At 39.6% G+C, this 15,157-nt stretch overlaps 1 protein-coding gene across 10 annotated transcripts in view; it reads left to right on the top strand.

The window, feature by feature from the left end:
- The window catches only part of Erc1 (ELKS/RAB6-interacting/CAST family member 1), a 332,548-nt gene that overhangs the window by 54,063 nt on the left and 263,328 nt on the right, over nt 1-15,157 (top strand). For all 10 annotated transcript variants that reach the window (XR_013050122.1, XR_013050121.1, XR_013050124.1 and 7 more), the window contains one exon: nt 3,640-4,053. Coding sequence is in view for 6 of the 10 variants with exons in the window: in XM_076567798.1 (XP_076423913.1) it covers nt 3,640-4,053 (414 nt within the window). In the remaining 4 variants the exon portion in view is untranslated. The remainder of the gene's footprint in view (nt 1-3,639; nt 4,054-15,157) is intronic.

Genomic DNA, 15,157 nt, shown 5'->3' with positions numbered 1-15,157 from the left:
CAAAACTAGAAACTATGTACTAAGTGAGGTAATCCAGGCCCAGAAAGAGAAATACCATGTGTTCTCTTTCATCTGCGGATCCTAGCTTCTAACTGTTAAATGTAAACATGTAGGTGGGAGTAGGTGCGGGAGAGCCAGGGAACTAGAAGAGGCCGGCTCACGAGTCAGAAAAGAAGAATCTGAGGAAGCAGAGTGGCGAGTGAGGTAGAAGAGCAGATGGTCTGTGAAGGTGGAAGTCCGAGGGAAACTGTTGCAGAGGATATGGGGGATTGAGGAGTGAGGTGGGGCAGGGCAGGAGAATCAACCCAAACTAAGGCAGGATGAAAATGCACCAAGAAAAACTGTATTTTGTAGGTTAATTTTTAAAAAGTTACTGTAAAAAAATAGATTTTTAAAAGTTTTGTTCCTGTGTAGAGAAATGTGAAATTTTCTATGCTGATGGTATTTGGATGTTGTTTTTATTTTGAACCATGTGTATGGTGTGTATTTTTGTGTGGGCCTGTGTACAGACAATGCATGTTCTTCCTATTGAGTCTTCTCTCCAAGCCCCTTGATGTGATCTTTCATTCACTAGTCTGTTTTTTGCTTAATTATGTGGGTGTTTGTCCATACTTTCTCACTTTTTCCTCATACAGTCTCTGTCTAGGGATTCGTTTCTTCACTTCTACTTTGCATAGCTTTTATTTGTTTATCTTACCACACTGGTTAGCACTTGTGTAAGAACTTGGCTTGATGGTGATAGCAGATGCCCCAGTTCTGATTTTAAAGTGAATTTTTCCGACATTTGACCAGTTTCTTTTTGGGCTCTTTCTCCTCTTCTAAAATAGCTGGCAGCAGGTGGATTTTTTGGGTAGGGTTAGGGGAGACAGTAGTTATAATAAAGGGAAGATATCTTGATTGTAGCCTAAAGTGGGGGTATTGCCTTGTGTTTCACTAAAGAATTGCCTCTGAGTGGCACTACCACTAGTTACATTTCTTCCTTCTCTAAAATAGTAATTGCCCCACCACAGTTACATGGTAAAGTATGTATAGGATTATTCGCTTTAACTTCCATGACTTCTGACCTCTGTGAATTGATAATGTTAAAAAAGAGAGGAATAGCCTCGCTTAAATCATTTCCCTCTTGAATTTAGCTTCTCATAGATTTCTGTTTTAGACTCGGTAGCTTCTGCCTTCCAGGAGTGAGATTACAGGGGTGAACCAAAACTCTGTTTTACTTCTGATATTTTCTTTTTTCTTTTTTTTTTTTTTTTTGGTTTTTCGAGACAGGGTTTCTCTGTGTAGCTTTGCGCCTTTCCTGGAACTCACTTGGTAGCCCAGGCTGGCCTCGAACTCACAAAGATCCACCTGCCTCTGCCTCCCGAGTGCTAGGATTAAAGGCGTGCGCCACCACCGCCCGGCTTACTTCTGATATTTTCTTTTGCAGGGCACTCACTAAGAACTGTCTGAATTTTGGGCTTTGAAGGGTAATGAGGAAAAATAGACTTTGAGGTATCAGCATTTCCATGCATCTTTTTACTGAGACTACTAACATGCCATTTGTAATCTGTTGCTGGCACTTAAATGAATTTTGAAAATTGCATTCACACATTAAAATACCTGATAGTTTATTTATAATTGTATCCATGTTAAAAAAAAAAAACACAACAGTTTTTTTTTTTTTTTTTTCAAGACAGGGTTTCTCTGTGTCATTTTAGTTCCTGTCCTGGAACTCACTTTGTAGACCAGGCTGGCCTGGAACTCACAGAGATCCACCTGACTCTGCCTCCTGAGTGCTGGGATTAAAGGTGTGCGCCATTGCTCCCCAGCTTTACAACAATGATTTTTACAGTTTTAATATTAACAGAAATAAAAATTTACTGCTTGCTAAGAGAATAATACCCAAATCAGAGACTAAAAAGAAAATACTGTCTTGTCTTTATCAGAAAACCAACCAACCAACCTACCAAACAAACAACACAAATCCAGTCTGGAGCCAGGGCATAGCTAGGTGGTAGAATACTGGCCTGTCATGAGCAAGGCCCTGGGTTTGATCCCTAGTACTATAAAAACACACACTCACTCCCCCACTCAACTCTTGTGCGCACACGCATAAAATCTCTTTAGAAGTCACATGAGTGATCTGATGAGACAGCTCAGTGCTAAAGGTGCTGCTGCAAGATGATGGTGCTGAGCTTGATTTCCAGAACCACGTGGGAGAAGGAGAGAACTGACTTGAAAGTTGTCCTCTGACTTCCACACTTGTACCGTGGCTGGTGCACACATACATGCTCGTGCTGTCTTCCCCTCCCCTCTTTCTCTCACACAGAGTAAGAAAAATGCTGTAAAAATCATGAGTAGTGCTAAGTGAAAAATGACAAAATTGGAAAGATTTGTGGCATACACAGAAAGTAAAAGTTTACTTTGCTAGTAATATTACATGAAGAATCACCTCCTTACTGGAATGCTGGTGTCTTAGTTACTTTTCTGTTGCTGGAGAAAATACCCCAGCAGTAGAAACGTAAAATGAGGAGGCTTGACTTTGGTTTACAGTTCGAGGTGTCGTGGATCACGGGAGGGAAGGCAAGGCAGCAGGGGTTTGAAACAGCTGGTCAGGTTGCCCCCACAGCTGGAGAGAAGAGAGGGACACGTCTCGCTAGCTTCCTCCTTTTCGTATACTCTAGAATTGAAGCCTGGGGAATGGTGCTGATCACTTGTCGTGTGGGTCTTTTCGCCTCAGGTAACCTCATCAGTCATCCTTCACTGGTATGCCAGGTGTCTTGTCTCCTAGATGATTCCAGATCACTTGAAGTTGACAGTTAACACTAACCATCGCTTGTCGATAAATTGGAAATAGTATACCAAAGAATTACATTCACAGAATCAAAGAATATAATGTTACTTTGCCAGGGTTTGAGAAAAAGGAACTATGAAGAGCTATTTACCAGTGTCCATAGATTTTCAGTAAAACAAGATGAGAAAGATGTAGTTCAGCAGTGTACCTGCAGTCAACAATATCATTTTAGACCCTTGAAATCCTTAGGAAGATAGGGTTATGTTAAGCAGTTTTACTTTTTGCTTAGTATGCATCACTTTGGCCTCAAACTTGAGATACTCTTGCCTCAGTCTTCCAAATACTGATATTATAGACATGTACTGTTATGCCTGGTTTTGGTGTTTGTGTGGTGTTCATGAATTTGTGTGGGTGTATGTATGATACTGAAGGTTAAATTATAATTAAAAAATATATATTAACCACTCATTAAATACTAGTACTTGCTAATTAATGTTTGCAATAATTAAAAACCATCTTGTGTTTTGAAATAAATTTTGTTTTTATTCCTGCTGATGTAGTCTACCCTCTCCCTTTACAATACCTTCTGTTAAATTTTGAGGAGTCTAGATTTTATTGTGGTTTATAAAACTAAAGGGCTGCCATGCTTATTTTCCTGGTAGGAGTAAGCACAAATTAAATTGCTGATAATTGTGGCTTATTACCAAAATTTTAAAATTTGAATGAAAAGAGGATAAGGTAAATCCTAATTTGCTGAATGCAGATTTCTGAGAACCCTTAGAGCTATTTTTAGCTGCTTGCAAGCTGCTCTGTCTTTGCTAATTGAGGGGAAAGCTGATTTTGGGTGTTTTTTGTGATGTTCCCAGCACATGCAGATGACGATCCAGGCTCTCCAGGATGAGTTGCGGATTCAGAGGGACTTGAATCAGCTGTTTCAGCAAGATAGCAGCAGGCCTGGAGAGCCTTGTGTGGCGGAGCTGACAGAGGAGAACTTCCAGAGGCTGCACACTGAGCACGAGCGGCAAGCCAAGGAGCTCTTCCTTTTGCGGAAGACCCTGGAGGAAATGGAGCTGCGGATTGAAACGCAGAAGCAGACCCTAAGTGCTCGGGATGAGTCCATTAAGAAGCTTCTGGAGATGTTACAGAGCAAAGGGCTGTCTGCCAAAGCCACGGAGGAAGACCACGAAAGAACAAGACGGCTAGCAGAGGCAGAGATGCACGTCCACCACCTAGAAAGTCTGTTGGAGCAAAAGGAAAAAGAGAATAATATGTTGAGAGAGGTGAGTGACTGCCTTTTCAGTTGGAATTTCCTGATTGTCTTTCCCCTTATTAATCAGAATCTTGACCTAGATAGATTGATGTGCTCTGCTGTGCTGCTGACTAGGAATTTCATCTTTAGTGTTTTAGTGCTTCACTGGTTCTTTCTTCTTGAATTGAATGACATCATCTGGCATATCTGTTACCAATAACATCCCTACTCCTGTCACCCTCCATGTGATTCCTAGGTACTTCTGAGTCACTGGGGGGATACAGGATTGTTTTGATTTGTTACTTGCCTCAATTTGTTCATAGAGACAGAACAGCAAAACCAGAAACAGTGTAGCAGCCAATTGCTGCCCAATAAAAAATACTAGTAAGAGACAGTACACTGTTACCTCATTTCGCCTATGCTGGTGAAGCTTAAGCAGGAATGAATGTTTGCCTGTGGTTTCCCTGGAAACGACACCTTGCTGTGAAAGATATGTGTTAAAAATCATTTGCCATGGAGGTGTAGCCAGAAGGCGTGATGTAGAGACACACTGTTTTAGAGGAAACAGACTTAAGCTGGCTCTGTGATTAGACCTCACTTTCTGAGGCAGTGTCATTTTAAGAAAGTGTTAAGGAAGAATTCATCTTACCTGGAGCTAATTTAAAACTGTAACAGATTTTATAAATCTGGTGTCTTAGTTAGGGTTTCTGTTGCTGCGATAAAACACCATGACCAAAAGCAACTTGGTGAGAAAAGGGTTTATTTGACTTACAGTTTGTATCACAGCCCTTCACTGAGGGAAGTCAGGACAGGATCTCAAGCAGGGCAGGAACCTGGAGGCAGGAGCTTATGAGAGGCCATGGAGGGTGCTGCTTGCTTACTTCATCCCTATGGCTTGCTCAGCCTGTTACTTGTTCGTCCCCAGACCATCTTCCCAGGGATGGCACCCCCCACCCTGGGCTGGGCCCTTCTACATCTATCACTAATGAAGAAAATGCACTGCAGACTTGCTCACAGGCCAACCTGGTGGGAGCATTTTCTTAGTTGGCGTTCCCTCTTCCAAAATGACTCTAGCTTGTGTCAGGTTGACATAAAACTAGCCAGTGCTTCTGGTTAGGCATACAATTCGATTTAGCTTCCCTGGGATTACAGGTACATACTGTCATAGCCAGCTAACTTTCATAGTGTGATGGGTGGCAGGGGAGTGGGCATCCTCACATTGTTAGGATGAGTCTGAATAGTCCCCTTTGAACAGGATTTTGGAGGAAGGAAATTAAAAAACAAGCATGTCCAACTGGGCATGGTAAAGCACGCCTTCAATCCCAGTACTTGGAAGACAGGCAGGTGGATCTCTGGGAGTTGGAAGCCAGCTTGGTCCACACAGTGAGAGAGTGTCACAAACAAACAAACAAACAAACAAAACCACCCAGGAAACTTAACAATGACAGCAAAAACTATGGAGCTGCCAGGTGTGGTGGTGCATGCTTTTAATCCCTGCACAGAGCTGAGTCTGAATAATCAGTTCCTTTTTATAGCTAAAAATACTGAAAAAACTTGAGAGTTTTAGACTATTTTAAAAATGTAAGAAGTTGTATGAATAAACTCCACACATGGTATGGGAGATATATCCCCCTGTGAATATACCACCAACAGTTCAACCTGCCATTTGTGCATAAGATCTTGCAGGAAACACAGTCATGCTACTTAAAATTGCTTGAGGGCAAGTGGACACAGTGGCTTTGGAAATACTTCTTCTTTGTTTTCTTACTTTAACACTTAGCTCACATGTCAGTTCTGCACTGAAGTTTCCGTGTATAGTGTTGCATGTACATGCAGTAGCAGTGATCAGATTACTGAAATCATACATGTGTGTTTCTTTAGTGTTCACTTGCCATTTTACACTAAGGATATATATTTTCTGTCTTTGTTTAGGTTAGTATAACAAAAATACTGTAGATGCTTGCTTCTCATAGTTCTGGAGCCTGGGAGTCCAAGACCAGGGCACCAGTGCCAGGTGAGGCTCCACTTCTTAGTTTTTGGTCAGCATTCTTCCTGCTGTGTTAGACAGCAGGAAAGAGTCCGACAGTCCTCTATGGTCTTTTAATGAGGAATGAGATTGTCCTTAAAACTGAATTACTGAACAAAAAACCCACCTCCTAATACTGTTTTGTTGGGGATTTAGGATTTGAGCATGTGAGTCTGGAGTATCCAAATCACTTTTCTTTTTTTTTTTTTTTTTTTTTTGAGACAGTCTCTTAAGAATCTTACTAAGCAGCCTTGGCTGTCCTTGGATACCCCTCTCCCCCAAACCAAGGATGCTAGATAAAATATTCTACATTTTTACCACCAGACCAAATAAATGCTTAATAAAATAACTGAATGATAGTTTTATAGTCTGGTAAAATAACGGTACGGTGACTATATATTACAAAACATTCTACCGACATACTGAAATTAGGAAGAGGTCAAGATGGTTGTGCTAAATCGTGTTTAACAGTGTGGCAGTTTGGATGTAATTGGCCCCCATAATCCCATAGGGAGTGGCACTATTAGGAGCTGTGGCTTTGTTGGAGTGGGTATGGCCTTGTTGGAGGAAGTGTGTCACTGTGGAGGTTTCCTATGCTCAGGATGCTGCCCATTGAGTCAGTCAATTTCCTGTTGCCTGCTAGATATAGGTCTCTTAGCTACTCTAGCACAATGTTCCCCACCATGATGATAATGGACTGGACCTCTGAAACTGTAAGCAAGCCACCCCAATTAAATGTTTTCCTTATAAGAGTTGCCGTGATCATGGCATCTCTTCACAGCAATAGAAACCCTAACTAAGGCAGACAGCATTCTTGAAGTTTTATCTATTCCAACTAGAGAAGGGAATAGAATAAATAATATCAGTAATGGAAAGGATGGGACTCAATTTTCATTACTGCAGAAACTAATATACAAATGTCATTAAGTTAAATTCCCTTAAATGTATCAATTTAGCATATCTATGCTGGGAATCCTCTGGTAACTCTGGAGAGACTTACGGTAGGTAGATCATGAAACATGCATTTTAATCCACTGGTGGTTTCTATCTGTCCTACCAGGACTTGGGAGACAGTGACAGAATTAAAGTTCAAGGCCAGTCTGATCAAGGAAAACAGAATAGAATCTAGAGATAATGCAGTGTTAAGTATTTGATGAATATTTTGAGATAATGACCATCATTTAGAAAATACCTGGTTATGTAAAATTAAGTTCTAGATGAGGTAAAGAACTACCTAAAAAGAGACATTAGAAGAAAATGTAAACAAAAACTTCATTAAATATAATCTTTGACATGAAAGACGCGTTGCTATAGCAAGAACATTAATAAATTAAATATGTATATTAGAGGATATAAACAAAGATATAGTGATAACCTGGGGCATAGATTTTTTTAGCATGTACCTTGACCTTATAGACTTGTTTCTAAAGTCCTAAGAGGCTAGAGGGGCTTGATCCTACTTTATCTTTTTCATTTATTCCCTTACTCAGTGATTATTTAGCCCTTAGTGTGTGCTTGATCTTGTAGATAAACTGGAGATAAATTTTTACAGTCTGTGTTTTTCTGAGGCCCCCAGATTTGAACTGGAGAGTTGGTTCTGCAGTTAAGAGTGCTTCCTGTACTCTCACTTCATTCAGCACATGGAAGAGTGATATGCCTTTCGATCACTGGCTTCTCAGCCTTGGTAAATGACAACAGTAAAATAACGTTTATGATATTAATCATTACAATTTTTCTGTTTGATTTCTGAACATGATTCTATAAACCCCACCAAAATTAAAACTAAAATTTTGATTGAGTACTATATATTTTCTGTTTGTGTTGAGTTCCATTGTTGTTCAAACATGAATTTTCTGTTGGTAATGGAATTATATCTTCACTTGACTTGCTAGATTTTGTGCTTTGCTGGCCCTTTCCTTTGATAGATGAGCGAGGACATCTGTTGGACAAGCAGTAAATTACATGCCATACTTGGTTAGTGCTTTGGTCTTGAACAGTTGGAGTTGTAACAAACTTTGCAGATGATTGCTATACAGCAAACTTCGAGAGCTAATCTATGATTCTCAGTGTCTTGGCAGAGGAGATTGAAATTAGATAGTTGGCTATGGAATTTTAAGAAAATTTTATTCAATTTTATTTTATTATCCAAAGTGTTGCAGCTCAACAATATATTTCAGATCTCTTTGCCTCTTTTTTTTTTTTTTTTTTTTTTAAGGATGAGGTCTGGCTATTTAGCCTAGGATGTGCTGGGACTTTTTATGTAGACTAGGCTAGCCTTCAGCTCTTTGTGATCCATCTGCTTCTGCCTCCCCAGTGTAGGGATTACAGTTGTGTTCAGTCATACCAGGCTACATGTTCTTATAATGAGTTAAACATTCTGTTTGGCTGGGTTTTTTGTTTGTTTGTTTGTTTTGTTTCCTATAACGTTTTAATCCAAATCTTGTTAGTACAGATTTTCATCTCTTAGGGTTTATAAAAATGTTTGAGGTTAAAAGTGATAATATTTGTATAGATTCTAGGCTGTGAATTCAGAATTTTTATTTAGCATATTTGAGAAGTACCTGTGAGCTTTCTTGGCAGTTGGAAGTTACAAGACTAAGAAAGCAATAGAGATGTATAGAGAAAGAAACAGACATTGGACTGGGGATGTATCTTAGTTGATTTAATTTCAGCACTGTATAAACCATGGGAAGGTGGAGTCAGGAGGATCAGTAATCCAAAGGTCAGTTGTGTCTACATAGGGAGTTCTAGGCTATCCTGGTCTGTATGAGATCTTGTCTCATAGAGGAAGATAAAAGAAGCAACAACAGATAGTGAATAGGAGTTAGAATGAAAAATAATCCCAATATTAATATGTTTGATCTTTTGTTCTGATTTTGGAAAATGAGAACAATTACATACATACCTTGTTTATTTAGATATTTCCTCTTTTTTTTCAAAAATTTATTTATTTTTACTTTATGTACATTGGCATTTTGCCTACCTATATGTCTGTGTGAGAGTGTCAGATCCCCTGGCACTGGTGTTACAGACAGTTGTGAGCTGCCATGTGGGTGCTGGGAATTGAACCCGGGTCCTCTGAAAGAGCAACCAGTGCTTTTAGCCACTGAGCCCATCTCTCTAGCTCCTTATTCTTGTTTTTATTGTATCATTTTCCTTTCATTTCCATTTTGTCAAGAAGATAGGCTGTCTTAGTATATAATGCAGCTGCTAGCGATGGCAAAGGGCTGTGATCCCACACTGTTCATCACTGGATGAGAGAAGGCACCTAGCAAGTGGTGAGGAGCCTTTCCATATCGTTTTCCTTCTCCAGCTTTTCTGTGAATACAGTACAGTCATCTAGAGCTTGTGTGTAGGATTGACTCTGGGAGGAGACTTCACAAACATTTGACCTAAGAGCAATGAGGGTTGAAACTGAAATTTGAAAATAGAGAAACGTCAGACTTTTAAAGTGCTACTTTCTGTCATCAGTTCTTTCTTTCAGTCATGTTGATAAAAATCAGCCTATTTTTATGGCATTAGGGATTGGAAATATGGCCTTTCACATGCTAAGCCCAGGGCTGTACTATTGAATTAATACACATTATTATTATAATTATCATTATTTTATGATTACAGAGATTGAACCTAGGGTCTAATGCATGCCAGGCAAGTGCTGTACCATTGAGTTAAATCTCCAGCCTATTTCTTTTTAAAATGAAGGCATTTACTGAAGAAAAGGAGCATAAATTGTTCCTAACTTGTTTTCAAACTTCAGGTTATCCATTCGTTGGTAAATTAGAGGAGATAACATATTTCTTATTTACACTAGAAACTATGCAATGTTATTAGGAAATTCAAAATAATTCTAAATATTTATAAATACATAATTCTACCTATATGTATTTATATATATAAATTATCCATTTATATTAAAAATTAAAAAAAAAATAAGCCAGGGGCTGGTACATGCCTTTAATCCTAGCACTCGGGAGGCAGAGCCAGGTGGATCTCGTGAGTTTGAGGCCAGCCTGGTCTACAGAGTGAGATCCAGGACAGGCAACAAAACTACACAGAGAAACCCCATCTCAAAAAACAAAACAACAACAACAAATATATATATATATATATATATATATATATATATATATATATATATATGTAGTCTCACTGTGTAGACAGGCAGGTTTTGAATTCACCTTTGCCTCTTGAGTGCTGAAATGAAAAGTGTAAGCCACCATGCCCAGCTTTTACCCATAATTCATTTATTTTTTTTCCAGTCTTCCCACCCTATTCTTCCCCTCCCCTCCCTTTCCTTTTTCCTTTTCCTATTTCTTTCCTTTCTCCCCTGGTCCTCTTTTCCTTCCCCTGGCCCTTTCCTTTCTCTTTGCCCATTCCCCTCCCCTCCCCTTTGTGTTCTCCCCCCACCCTGATTTCTTTTTTCCTTTTCCTTTCCCCTTCCATTCCTTTCCCTCCCCTCTTTCCCCTGCCCCTCTTCCTCCCATCTTTCTCCCCCTTTCCTCTTTCCCCCGTTCCTCCTCCTTTTCCTGTCTTTCCCTTTCCTTTCCTGCCCTGACTCCTGATTTTTGTCCTGTCCTGTCCTGTTACTCTTGTCTCAGCTTCCTGACTGCTGGAATTACAGGTGTACACCACCGTGCCCAAGTTCAGGGTGTGTGTGAGTGTGTGAGTGTGTCTTGGTGTGTTTGTGTATGCCCAAAGGTCAGCCTCAGGTGTTGTTCCTCAGAAGCTGTGACCTTTTTTTTTCTTCTTTTTAAAATTTTCGGAGACAGGGTTTCTTTGTGTAGTCCTGGCTGTCCTAGAACTCTCTCTGTAGACCAGGCTGTCCTCGAACTCACAGAGATCCACCCGCCTCTGCCTCCCAATTGCTGAGATTAAAGGCGTGCGCCACCATGCCCAGCGTCTATGTCTTTTGAGACAGCCTCTCATTGACCTGACTTACTGAGCTGGCTAGAATCACATGAATTTGAGGATTCCACTTGGATCCTTATGCTCTCATGGAAAGCACTGTACTAACCGAGCTGTCTCCCTAGTGCCCAAGTTGTATTTGTTTTTAAATGAAAAATTTCAGCCAATAGGGATGAAATGAAGTGAGCAAATAGTGCATTCTTCTTATACTTATTTGAATAGTAGTTTACTTCTATGTTCAGAGTTTCTTCCATTATTTACAGGGCGTGAGCCAGAGTCTTGATATGCTCAGTACGAAAGGGGAGTTTGTCAACCCACTGAATGCAAAATGTGTTCACAATGAACTTTAATGCGAAGGCCCATGGTTAGAAATTTACTGATAACTTTCAGATAGCTCAATGGGAAAGCTTTATGCTTGAGAGTGAGCTAGAGTACATTCTAGCCATCTCTTATTATATATGTAGAAGGATTTTAAAATTCAAATAGTTTTGTTTTTCTTTACCTTTTCTTTGCCTGTGTGCTAAGATTTAAAAATAAAATTATAATAGTTTACCACAAAATGAAGCATTTTGAAATTAGGTAATGGGGAAGAGATTTCATAAAATTAGTTGAACATCTAAATTGTGAAGCATTTCAAAGAAATTCAACTTCAATACTTTCAAGGATAGAAGCACTAAATAACAAATATAAGTATAGAGTTTAGCCCTTTACTACTGTGTGAAAATTCTTTATAGTTAGTGTAGTTCATTTTATTTTCGTTTATATAATCAAAACATCTTACACTCTTGTTGAGCAAACATTAGAAGTCTCAACTGTGCACTCAACGAGCAACTTGTGTACAGTGTGGGGAATAGATTCATTGTGAACAAGCTATTGGTAGTGTGTTTGTTTTAATGCAGGTGGGAGATTAATCTGGACTGAACAATGTATTTAAGTGCTGGGATGGAATAAAGAAAACATGAATTCAATAGATTATAAAAGTTGAAGACATAATATGAAAGTGCTGTGAATCAGGGCTGGGGATGTAGCTGTGGAAGAGCCATTGCTTACCGTAATATACAAGTCCCTGAGGCTGACCCTAGCACCTCAAAATAATAGTATCAACAGCTTACTACAATTCTGTAGCTTAAAGAATTATGAAGTCTACTCCCTTCTCACCACCACCCAGGTACAGACAGGAACTTTAAAAGTCATCCAGAGCTCCCATGTAGCATCACCATCAGAGCCCCTTTTCCCTCTAAGAACAATCCTGATCTGGGCTTTTATGATCTCTCATTTGCTTTTTACTAAATTTTACCACATCTCTATTCCTAATATTATAACATTATTACACTTATTTTAGATTAATATCTTTAATGCCAATAAATATCATAGCTTTGTTTCATTCATCCTTTTTTAAAAAATTTTAATTAATTTTTTGGAGATAGTTTTCTATAGTCCATTTTGTATTGACTTCATTATATATTAGAGACTGGACTTGAACTTTTTTTGTTTGTTTGTTTTTTTTCGAGACAGGGTTTCTCTGTGTAGCTTTTCGCCTTTCCTGGATCTCGCTCTGTAGACCAGGCTGGCCTCAAACTCACAGAGATCCACTTGCCTCTGCCTCCCGTATGCTGGGGGGGACTTGAACTTCTAGCCTTCCCACCTCCTCTATTTTATGCAATTCTAGGAATCCAGCATCACCTGAGGACTATTCATGGCTTTGTGCATACTAGTCAAGCACTCTACCAGCTGAGCTGTATCTCCAACTCTTGTTTTTTCAAGACACTTTAAAATTTTTAATTATAGATTTAATCTTCCATGTGTAATTCAGCTACTTCTTAGCTTATTGGCTAGAATAGTAATTCCATTCTGTTTGTAATTTCTGTATATGTGTGATGGAATGCACACACACGCACAAAATAATTAAATATTTTTTAAAAAGGTGATGACAATCAAGAGAGTGTTTCATTAGGGAAGACACCAGACTTGGATACTCCATAATGACGTACCCATTATGCTCACCCCATAATCAATTACTAGACACACAAAGCAGGAAAATAAGCCTATTTCAGGAGACAGGCATTTATTTATTCTTTTCTTCACTGGAGAATTTAAAACAATATCCTGGCATGATAATTTTACCTCTATTGTCTTTAGTGTGTATCTGTAAATCACTTGGACATTTTCTTGTTTAAACATAATGATATCACAGCTAATACACCTAGAATATTTAAGAGACATTTGAGCTATGAACAGATGGAGGTAAAGTGTTCATCTGGCATGGGAGATGGGAGAGAGTTCAACAGCTCAGCATATTTGGGGAACAACTAGGTGTCCAGTATGACGGAAGTATAGTGACGGCATGAGGCTTTATAGTCTCTCAAGAAAACGTCATATGGGGAGCCTTGACAGGTGTGGTAGTTTGAATGTAATTGGCTCCCATAATCTCATAGGGCATGATGCTATTAGGAAATGTGGCTTTTTTGGAGTGGGCATGGCCTCGTTAGAGGAAGTATGTCACTGTGGGGGTGAGTATTGAGGTTTCCTGTGCTCAGGATACTGCCCAGTGAGTCAGTCAACTTCTTGTTGCTTACAAATATGTAGGACTCTCAGCTATTCCTTCAGTGCTACATCTGCCTGAATGCCTCCATGCCCCCCACCATGATAATGAACTGAACCTCTGAAACTGTAAGGGAGCCCTCTCAATTAAATGTGTTCCTTATGAGAATTGCCATGGTCATGATATCTTTTCACAGCAATAGAAAACTAACTAAGACAACATGGTTTTGAGTGCTCAACTTGGCTTTTGTTTGTTTATTTTTTGAGACAGGGTCTTTCTGTGTAGCTCTGCTATCCTGCAACTCACTCTGTAGACCAGGCTGGCTGGCCTGAAACTCAGAGATCTGCCTGCATCTGCCGCCTGAGTACTGGGATTAAAGGCCTGTGCCACTACTGCCCCTCTGATCAACTTGGTTTTTAGAGGATCTTTGTTGAGTAAGGGAGGCAAAATGTAGGAAGTTGTTAATGAAAGGTGTGGATTTTTGCATGGCTCATATTAGGTGGTAGTATTTAAAATTCAGGAAAGTGTTTGGATTTTCGAATGTCTTTTTGTTTTTTCGAGATAGGGTTTCTCTGTACAGTCCTGGCTGTCCTGGAGCTAGCTTTGTAGAGACCTGCTGGCCTCTGCCTCCAGAGTGCTGGGACTAAAGGCCTGCGCCACCTCTTTCTGGCTGGATTGTGGAATGTTTTGAAGGTATATCTAAGTAGGTTTCCTGTCTTTGGCTTATGGGAGACTAGAAGGTATGAGTGGCTACATGTGTGGTGCAGGTTAGGCTGTTGGAGCCTAGTTTTAGGAAAATAGCTTTTGGTCTTAGTTATGGTTTCTATTGTTGTGAAGAGACACCATGACCATGGTAAGTCTTATAAAGAGAAATATTTAATTGGGCCTGGCTTACAGTTCAGAGGTGCAGTCCACTGTCAACATGGTGGTGTGCAGACAGACATGGTGCTGGAAAGATAGCCGAGAGTTTGGCATCTGAATCTGAAGGTAGCAGGAAGAGAGAGTAAACCACTGGGCCTGGCTGGAGCATCTGAAACCTCAAAGCCCACCCTCCAGTGACATTCTTCCTCCAACAAGGCCACACCTCCTAACAGTGCCACTCACTCCCTACGAGCCTTGGGGGCCATTTTCATTCAAACCACCACACTTTTGAAATGTTTGTTACCTATGTAAGTGTGACTATCTCCTTGGATACTTAAAGCTACAATTAGTAAGAATTATAGCAGAAAGAGTATTGTATATTAATAAAGATTGAATCTGCCTTCCCTTAAATGCTTTGAGCCAGAGTTTTTTCAGGTTGTGGGTTTTTTTGGAGTTTAGAATATTTTCATAGACTTCAGCAGTTGAGCATTTCTAATCTAAAACTGAAATCAGAAATGCTCTAAAAATTTTGAATGTAGTATGAAAAAACATTTTGAAAGGGCTTTTGTTCTGTAAGCATTTTAAGAAAAGTTAAGCAGTGAGTTTCTTGGTCAGGCAACAGTGAGTAAGTCAGGTGAAAGATACAATCAAAATACTAAATCATAGTCATTTTCAGTATTCTTAACCATTGTTCATATGGAGTATTGCACTCTGTTCTCTTAGCTAGGGGTGTCCCAGGTTTCAGTATTAGGGAGTAATTCAGAGATAGACACAGGTCTGACAAGAGAATTGTCTGTAACT

Source organism: Peromyscus maniculatus, chromosome 3, assembly GCF_049852395.1.
Source record: "Peromyscus maniculatus bairdii isolate BWxNUB_F1_BW_parent chromosome 3, HU_Pman_BW_mat_3.1, whole genome shotgun sequence".
Taxonomy (NCBI): Eukaryota; Metazoa; Chordata; class Mammalia; order Rodentia; family Cricetidae; genus Peromyscus; species Peromyscus maniculatus.
Note: the sequence above shows the minus strand (reverse complement) of the source record. Positions and strands in the feature narration are given on the sequence as shown.